Source organism: Cryptomeria japonica, chromosome 9, assembly GCF_030272615.1.
Source record: "Cryptomeria japonica chromosome 9, Sugi_1.0, whole genome shotgun sequence".
NCBI lineage: Eukaryota > Viridiplantae > Streptophyta > Pinopsida > Cupressales > Cupressaceae > Cryptomeria > Cryptomeria japonica.
Window position 1 is genome coordinate 68,773,294 of NC_081413.1, and position 9,946 is coordinate 68,783,239.

At 35.6% G+C, this 9,946-nt stretch overlaps 1 protein-coding gene across 1 annotated transcript; it reads right to left on the reverse strand.

The window, feature by feature from the left end:
* Window positions 1–517: 517 nt before the first annotated feature.
* LOC131041115 (taxadiene 5-alpha hydroxylase) lies at window positions 518–2,772 on the reverse strand. The gene is made up of 3 exons (XM_057974091.2): window positions 1,645–2,772; window positions 1,160–1,347; window positions 518–1,026 (listed from the first exon to the last, which is right to left on the reverse strand). Exons 1-3 carry the CDS (start codon window positions 2,654–2,656, stop codon window positions 718–720), a joined length of 1,509 nt encoding a protein of 502 aa, XP_057830074.2. The 5' UTR covers window positions 2,657–2,772; the 3' UTR covers window positions 518–717.
* Between the last annotated feature and the right edge of the window lie 7,174 nt (window positions 2,773–9,946).

Here is a 9,946-nt window from a genome sequence, read left to right on the forward strand (position 1 = left end):
TAAAATGAAGAATCCAAACTATCTTGAATGATATATTCGACAAAAATCAAAATATCTAAAAACCTAGTAGTAAGCATATTTTTAATTAATAAAAAATAAAATAGAAGAATAATACCATCCTTAAAAACAGCTATAGATGCCCCATCAATGAACAACTATAGAAAGGTTGATACACCTAGATGTAACTTAAAATTATATATTTCAATTGCAATATACATTAAGAAAAAACGGTATTCAAATAGATGAATTATAGATACATTTTGAACAAAGTGATGCGAGAGAATATCATTATGTTCAAATAAAATGTAATGCAAAAGTTCAATAATTTATTTTTTGATAGAGATGAACACTTATATAACATCAATTATTGAATTTAAATTAAAATAAAAATTCATATATAATATATAATCTAGTAATTTTATTTTTCCATCATAAATAGTAAAAATAATTACTGACAATATTCAAATGCATGTATAAAAGGATATGCAAAATGGTCATATCAGTAGTAATTTGAATCTCCCAACGAATTTCATAGTTCAACCTTTCTATATAACACTATGGTAAGTATGTACAATAAGGCAAACAAAATAGAAAAAATATGCGAACAATTAAGATCTAATACATTTAACTATCTCAGGGGCGCAATATTTATCATCAAGTATATTTTCATATGTTCAACCACTTGCTAACGCTTAGTGTCTGTCTCCTCCAACTAGCTTAAGGTCGGGGGAAAAGTCTAATGTCAAAACCATTAGATGGGAGAGCAATGAGTGGATCTGCTGTTATTTTTTCAGCTGGGTCAATAGCGGTGAAGCCACTGAAAGATTTAACAAAATGATGAACGAACAGTAATACTTCCTGCTTTGAAAATTCCCATCCCGGGCAACCTCGCTGCCCTGCAGCGAAGGGTAAAAAGGTGTAAGGAGCCATATGACTGCTTCCCTCTTGGAACCTTGAAGGCCTGAATTTTTCTGGCTCACTGAAATACTCTTCCTTCCTGTGGGTGCTATAAACTGTCCATAAGATCTACCCATAGCAACCATACATCCAAAAGTCATAATGGTGGATTTGGTTTTAGTCATTTCAACAGAAGAAAAGAAATCTAAGATATTATGATTCAATCAAATAGATAAAGAATTATTAGAAATCTTCAGCTTACTTTCCATCCTTTTGGGATTGTATAGCCCTTGTAGTCAATATCAGTGATGGCCTCGCGAAATGATCCAAAAAGAGGAGGATTCATGCGCAGTGTTTCCTGAAGAGCTTGCCATGTGTATTTCATGTCTTTGAGATCTTCCCAGCTGATTTCTTCTCCATCCTTTTTATTTGTCACAATTGCCATTTGTTCTGATATACACTTGTCCATTATTAGTGAGAAATGCTATTAATAGGGAGAAATATTAATTTTAAAATATATATTAAAAACAAGGGTTTGATACTAGAGAAACATAAAACTGAAACATATATAAATTATTCTGTTGATTTCGATCAAATGATCAAACATCAGACTAATTGATAATAAATGAATTACTCATTATGTAGACATATTTGATACATCGAAAGACTGAAAAATTTAGATTATAAAATAAGAAACTAAAAACTGCGAAGGTGGAAAGAATTACTAAATATTCCAGCATCGCGTACCTTGGACTACTTCCTCATAGCAATCGGGATTGGAAGATAAAAGTTTAAATAGCAAGGTAAGGGCCGAAACAGTGGTGTCATACGAAGCATGAAGCAAACTATTAAAATTGTCGATGATTTCCTTGTCCGTGAGTGGATTGCCTCTTTCGTCTTTGTAGGTGATCAACACAGAGAGCAAATCTTGATGGCTAGTTGCTCTCCCAGTACCCTGCAATTCGATTCTTTTCTTGTCAATTAAAGAAGAGAGAATTCGATCCATGATGGAGTGTGCCTCAAGCGCTCTGCGGAATCGAGTTCCTGGAAAGTCGAGCGGAATAGACAAACATCCAGCAACTATGGTATCAAGAAGATGACGGATTCTTGTTCTTTCAGAATCATCGCTAATATCAAAGAACAAACTGGCTGCGACTGAAAACATGAGCTCCTTCACCAAAGGAAGCATCTTCACTTGGGATTTTCCCATCCATCTCTCTGTAATATGACGTTGGATTTCGACACTCATTTTAGACATATAACTCTTTAATGCTTGAGGACCCAGAAAGCGAGCAAGTGCTGCACGCAATCGGAGATGATCCTCTCCTCTTTTGTTTCCCATGGATTCCTCTCCGACCAATTTCATGAAAGACTTAGGCCATGAAATATGCACCAGCTTGTCCTCATTGGACAGAACTAAACGGTTTCCAGCGGGGCCATACACAACTATAGTGGGATGCCCTAATAGTGATGTTTTGAAAACATCACCAAATTTCTTAACCCTCTCATCGAAAAACAGTTGCGGTGTGCCTGATCGAAGCGCCTGAAGGAATTGTACTGTCTCACCAATCACGGGGAACCCTAACTTTCCTGGGGGGATTTTAAGGGAGGATTTGGGCTTCCAGAGATTTAAAGAGAGAAGAAGAATGCCCAGAATAGCCGAGACGGTAACAACAAGAGTCATGGCAGAGAAAGACTCCATGCGAATAACATCAGCCAAATAAGCAACTTTGCATGCAAGAGAATTGAAATTTTCCATATCGATCAGAAGGATGAAATATGGTGGAGCAGGAAAATCATCACTGATTGAAGCAGTGACGTGAGTACCAAGTATTCATGGAGAGCGTCACAAAAAAGAGTGTTATCACGGGGAACTAGGCATCACAGTCAATTGAAGAATACAATCTTGATTCCTTTCAGATTAAAAATATATCTATGTGAATCACGTTTACGTGCCAGGGCCCTTGCATCCAAATTATTTTTATATTTTCCCTTTGACATTATGAATTCCCACGTATAAGACGCCACTTGCATGCTCCATGACGTTATTACAACACAAATATGGGCCCTTCTTGTCCCGATTAAAATGTTTTTTTAAAGTTAGATGTGCGTGATTTTCGGCACCGATTGCCTTAAATGTGACGTCATATCTTTGACAATGAAGTCCCGTAATCTCGGGTTTTGTCACTTTATCTTGTACCGTATCTCATTTACTCTTGAAGAAATTATTCTCTTAATGAGTAGATTCCTTCTAGACGACGATTCAGTAATTTTCATGTTATTGATTTATTCTGAAAAATGAAAGATGTTTCAGTACGATCAAGATTTGTAATTTTTTACTAATCTTCGTGTTATTGTCTTTTTCATGACTTTTTGAAACCAATTTAACCGCGATCAATTTTTTCAAACCCTTCTACAAAGGCTGTCTTCATCATTCAATCTAAAAACCATATATAATCTATTTAAAGATGTATGGAATGCATTCACATTTAAAAGTCTTTAATTAGGTAGAAAATGTCAGTTACTTGGTGTTGAAGTTAAAGCTAAAGTGAAATTGAAATTATTTTAATACAGTTAAATTAGGTAGAAAATGTCAGTTACTTGGTGTTGAAGTTAAAGCTGAAAGTGAAATTGAAATTATTTTAATACATTTAAATAATAGTCATATTGAATAAATTCGATTATAATAAATTAATAGTGGGTATTGTTTTTGTTTTTTTTATACACTTCATTTTTTTTGGATAGGTAAGTCAAGGGACCCTTTCTTTTTGTTTTGTTATTTTCTTTCATCTTTTTATTTTTTCTTCTATTTTTATTTATCTTATATTTTTTCTTTGCAACTATTTTTTCAAGTCTTTTTGTTATCAATTTGAGAGTTAGTTTTGTGTCCTAAAAGGAACTCGGTAACTATTGTAGTTCCTACAAAGATCGATCTCTTGGAGGAACTTGACCTTAAGATTTTAAGTTCAAGGTTCTCTTTGATCCTTGTAATCCATTTTTTTTTCTTATCTCAATTTTTTTTATAGGACTTCAAATTCTTAGAGAACCTTAGAAATTTGGAACATTAAGTTACAAGTGCCAAGTACTTTCTACCATCCACCTTAGCTTGTCCTTATGTCTTATTTTTTTATCATACCATGGATCTCAATCGAGGTTTGGAACCTAATATATTTAGCTTCCAATGGCTTTTGATGATTCAAGCGCTGCCTAATCAAGGTCTTTAATGTACAATCATGTGACATTTGTATGGTTTATATATTCACTTTTCCAAAAAAATCTCATATAGGTTTCATCTCTTGGATCCCTCTAACTATTCTCTTGCAATTTAGAGGCAATGTAGTTTCATGTTTGAGATCTCTTGAATATTTATGTGCTCAAGGTTGGTTATGGTTAATGGATCTTTTCTTTCCCCATGTCATAGCATTTTCATTGTTCCATTCCACTCAAACTATTCAGGTAAGTTTAAAATATAATTTAATTGTTTGTTCTTAAAATATCATTCATGGTTTTTTTATTGTTTTAGTGTGTTTAAACATCATAGTTTGATTGCAATTGATTTCATTATTTATATTTATTTTTTGCTACAAATTTGTAATTTTTTAGGGTCTTATTTTATGTCTTTTTGTTTTAAGATCATTATTGTTGGAAATTGACACTCAATTGGTTGGTTTCACTATGTTATCATCGATGGAAACATGGTATCTTGTTTTGGCTTCATGTTTTGGTTCAGTTGTGTACCGACAGGCACTTCACAGACACTACACTGGCATCGACACCTACACCGACACCAACACCGTCATGATGGAATGATTTCTTTGGTTACCGGCAATGCAAGCCGATATGTTTAGAATAAGGTTATCAGTATTGGAGGCCGACATCTCTTGGATCTGGCATCCACAATTGTTTTTGATATTCATGTATTTATGTTATCTAGCCAACATGTATATTGATATTATAATTATCTTTGTAAGTCGACATAAGGCATGATAAATTGTATAGGGTATATAGGTGAGTTGAATTAGATCATTTTGTGAGATGTAAGATTGTATGATGTGAATGTGAAATGATGCGAATATGTATTAGGAAGGAAATAATGAAGGAGATGTGAAATATCTGAGAGTGATTATGTATGTGAGGATATTTTTGTAAAGGGGTATTCCGGTAAAAGGTTTAGGGTTTTAGACCGAAACAAACAGAGCTTAACCAAAACTGTATTCTGGCATAAAAGATGTTATCTTAGCAGTTCACTCATTTCTTCAGATTGTAGTCTGGATTTATATGTAGTCAGTGAGGCTCCTTTTGTGATTGAGCAGAGTGTTCTAGGTTGTAAGTCTTCCTACAAGTGTAGGCCCCTATATTTTGTAATATCTCTTCATATGGCCAGTGGATTGATATTGTGGGTCACTAATCCCACCGTGGTTTTTCCTCTTTGAGGTTTTCCACGTACAACTCTGTGTGTTATGGTTTTCATTTATGTGATTGTCTTATTGGTTGCTTTACTTCTTTCAATTCTATATGTACCGGTATACCGGTTGGTGGATGCATGCTTTAATAAAGTTAAAATTGATCATACCAATAGAAAACTGATTCACCTCCCCCCCCCCCCTCTCAGTGTTCTTGGATTCCAACAATTGGTATCAGAGCCTTGTACCTCAAAGGAAGTTTAACAACTTGAGGGAGATCCTGAACTCGGAATCCATGGATATGGGTTTGGAAAAGCAACTTGAGATAGCACTTGAAGATTATGATGTTGAAAGGATGAAGAACTTGAAGTTACAAAATGAATTTAATTCTAATTAGGAATTCATTCTTGTCTTACAGGAGAGGTTGTCATCTATTCAAGCTAGGAGGAAGAAACTTTTGCAAAATCAGAATGATGAAGAGAAAGATGCACTTAAGAAACAATGTCAGAAGCTGAGTTAGGAGAACATGGTTATGAGAAATGAAATGCAAGCTATAACTATGAGAATGTCTAAAGAGATTGAGGACCGAAAAAAAGGAAGAAAACCTTGTTGTATCTTTGAAGAACAAATTTGAAGAATGTGGTAGGTTGGTTCATGAGAATGATATGTTGAGAACTAATTTAGTACAATCCCAAAGTAATGAAAAATAGCTTGAGGGACAAATGATAATTCTAAGAGAGGATCTGACTACTACAAGTGAGTATAAAGAAAAATTCAAGATTATTTCAGCACAGTTAGATGAGTTATTGAAGGAACAAAGGTAGAATGGAGATTCCAATGGACTTGGATTTGAGCAAGGACAGAGTTTCGGTACTGCAAATGAAGATCAAAACCATACGGCACTAGTAAGGCAGTCCAATGCTTATAAATTTAATGGTAGATGTTTTGTTTGCAATAAATTTGGTCACATGGATAGGCAATGTAGAAACAGAGCAAATCAGAACCCTGGTTCTACTCCCGGTCAATGTTCTAAATATAATAAGTATGGTCATAAGACAGAAGATTGCAGAATGAATGTAAAATGTTATGCATGTGGAAAATTTGGACATATGGCTAATCAGTGCAAGTCAAGTAATTATACCAGTTTTAGCAAAGCAATTCAAAAGAACAATGTTACATGTTATGCATGTAATGAGGTTAGACATATTGCTAAATTTTTTAGAAGTAGAAATCCACCGGTTGGTAATGGAGGATCAAATGAGAAAGGGAAAGAGAAGGTTAATAAAATCCAGCAAGATCATACCCAGAGATAGGTCAGGAAGACTGAAGAACAATCTACAGATGGGAATGCACCAGTTACTTATCCAACAGAGGAGGTTGCTCCTGCACTAGCAGGTAGCTCATCCGGTAACTAAGGCAGATGCCTTATGGGTAGGAAAAATTCATGAAGATGTTGCATATGCCCCGGGAAGAGATTCTGGAAAAAAATCCAGACATTGGAGATGCTTATCCGGCATGGATATGTTTTGTTCGAGATCCGGTATCTTTCACCGGAAGTCATTGATGTTAATAGAAGATTAGATTTTTTCTTGGAGGATATAATGTTGAATCTACTTCATTCTTGATCACCTTGCATTCAGAGCTATTCAGAGCGATTAAGGGCGATTTAGTGCAATCAGATATCTTCTTGAGCGATTTCATCGGCAATTGGAAGAAGTCTTTAGGGTTTTTTATCGAAAGCGATTCACGGGTATTTTTCTTTAATCATGGAAGCAGGATCATCATTTGTTTCTATCTTTGTTGCAAATCAGACTGTAGTTGAGGTCAAGGACCGTCCCAGGCCAATTTCCAAGTGGTATCTGCATGTGGCTACCCTGGAAGATTCAGTTGGAGCTTTTTCCCATGTTCCAAAAGGAGTTGTGTATGTCGAAGATGTTAGGGCATACATACACTTTCACATTGAAGATTTGGGAACATATGATATCAAAAGCATGTACATGAGTGAGCCTATGGGAGATTCTAGAAAGATTAAGCCTAAGTACAAGCACATTGAAGATTTAGGGTTTATCGATATTTCAGACATCTGGAATTTGAAGATGAAATCATTAGGTATGTTTTAAGTAGAGTACATGGAAAGTTTATCTGGTTAGATAGACCATATAAGATTACAAAGGAGGCCATCAGGGCGATCACTTGTTTACCACTGGTTGGGCACCCTCAATTTTGAAAAACATTAAGATAGTGGAAATTAAGCCCCCGATAGATACAAATGTACAGGCAAATGTTGAGATACCGGCAAATACAGAGAGTGTAAAGGTTGATATTTTATAGGATACTAATGTTGAGGACAATAGTCCTCTTGATATAAATGTACAAGATGAGGTTACAGTTCCTAGAGAGGAACCGGCAGTTATAGAGACTGCACCAAGTGGCAAAGCCACCGGTGGAAATGAGGAAGCTATAAAGGATAAATCATCAGGGGAGAAGAAAGGGGAATCTGGCAAGGAACTGGCAGGGAACCGGTAGTGAGTCAATCATTGTTGTCAATCGATACCTCGTAGGGTGAAAAGAAAAACATAACCGAGATGAATCCTATTGAACTCATGATGATGGCTACACAGAAATTGATGAAGGAGGGATCTATGGATAAAGAGATTATTAATCAGTCTATCACTGTTTTGCATAGACTAGTCTCGGAGTGCAAGATTGATAGAGAAGCGAGCCCATTTGGCAAGATTAAGACAATTACTGAGCATATTTCAAAGGATTTTCAATTCTTGCAGCAGATTTCAAACCGGCAATCACTGGAGAGGTTCACACAGGCAAAAAGAGCTACATTTGGTCAAGTGATTGAGTCTGACAAGAAGAAGATTGATGAAAAGTTGAAATTAATAGACAATTCTTTAAAGTGTACAAATATTTACAGGGTATGTGGTAACATAGATTTACTTACAGTTAATGTGGATAAGAAGATTGAGGAATTTCAAGAGAAAATTGCAGGTGTAGCCAATTCTTTTGATGGATTGAATTGATTGACTACATCCATTGATGGTCAGATTTTGGTTTTGGAAGCCCAACTTTCTATTCTTGAGAAAGAAAAAGACAAAATCATAAGAAGAGCCAGAAGTCTTAGAGGTTTGGTGAGTCCCCGGTTGGATTCACTCAGTGTACATAAGAAGGAGTGTATGGATATGGTTGGTAAGCCCACACCAGTAGAGTTAAGTGAGAAAGAGTGATTTGCTCATATTCTAAATGGACTTGTATCTATTTCTGGTACTTTCAAATGTGGTTGGGATACTTATCTTGACCTATTGGAGAAGGCATATCTAGAAATTTTCAAATTTGTTAAGCTCCGGTAAGGTATTTTTGGTATATTCATTGTACAGTTTTAGAGTTTTGGTATTCCTTTTGGAAATTTTGATGGAATTCATGTCAAGGGGGGAGTGATATAGATATGAAAAAGAAAGAGGGAGTTGTATAAATTAGGGGGAGTATATAGATGGAGATATGCAGTATTTTTTATTATGATCATAGATGGATATTCAGCCTAGAGGGAGCAGGTTCAGAATGAAACCAACAGATGAAACCATGATCTTTTTTCACATGAGTGTTGCCATCAATGCCAAAGGGGGACATTGTTGGCAATTGACACTCAATTGGTTGGTTTCACTATGTTGTCATTGATGACAACATGGTATCTTGTTCTGGCTTCATGTTTTGGTTCAATTGTGTATCGGCAGGCACTTCACAGACACTAGACCGGCACCGACACTGGTAGGATGGAAGGATTTATTTGGTTACCAGCAATGCAGGACAACATGTTTAGAATAAGGTTATCGGTATTGGAGGCCAACATCTCTTGGATCCGGCATCAACAATTACTTTTTATATTCATATATTTATGTTATCTAGCCGACATGTATATTGATATTGTAATTATCTTTGTAAGCCGACATAAGGCATGATAAATTGTATAGGGTATATAGGTCATTTGGTTTAGATCATTTTGTGAGATGTGAATGTGAAATGATGTGAATATGTATTAGGAAGGAAATAATGAAGGAGATGTGAAATATCTGAGAGTGATTATGTATGTGAGGATATTTTTGTAAAGGGGTATTCCAGTAAAAGGTTTAGGGTTTCAGACCGGAACAGACAGAGCTCAACCGAAACTATATTCTAGCATAGAAGATGCTATCTTAGCAGTTCACTCATTTCTCCGAATTGTAGTCTGGATTTATATGTAGTCAGTGAGGCTCCTTTTGTGATTAAGAAGTGTGCTCTAGGCTGTAAGCCTTCCTACAAGTGTAGGCCCCTATATTTTGTAATATCTCTTCATATGGCCGATGGATTGATATTGCGGGTCACTAATCCCACCGTATTTTTTCCTCTTTGAGGTTTTCCACGTATAAATTTGTGTTTTATGGTATTCATTTATGTGATTGGCTTATTGGTTGCTTTACTTCTTTCAATTATATATGTAGCGGTATATCGGTTCGTGTATGCATGCTTTAATAAGGTTAAAATTGATCATACCGATAGAACACTGATTCACCCCCCCTCTCAGTGTTCTTGGATTCCAACAATTATGATGTAGGTTTATTTCTCAAAATTATGGTTTTTTGTGGGAAACTTCATAGGGTTTC

What these genes read in the sequence shown, in the direction of transcription:
- LOC131041115 (XM_057974091.2), bottom strand. Translation starts at nt 2,656, where the DNA reads ATGGAAAATTTCAATTCTCTTGCATGCAAAGTTGCTTATTTGGCTGAT. An exon ending in CTATGAGGAAGTAGTCCAAG is followed by an intron (nt 1,348 to 1,644) that starts GTACGCGATGCT and finishes AGTGTATATCAG; the next exon opens with AACAAATGGCAATTGTGACA. An exon ending in CAATCCCAAAAGGATGGAAA is followed by an intron (nt 1,027 to 1,159) that starts GTAAGCTGAAGA and finishes TGCTATGGGTAG; the next exon opens with ATCTTATGGACAGTTTATAG.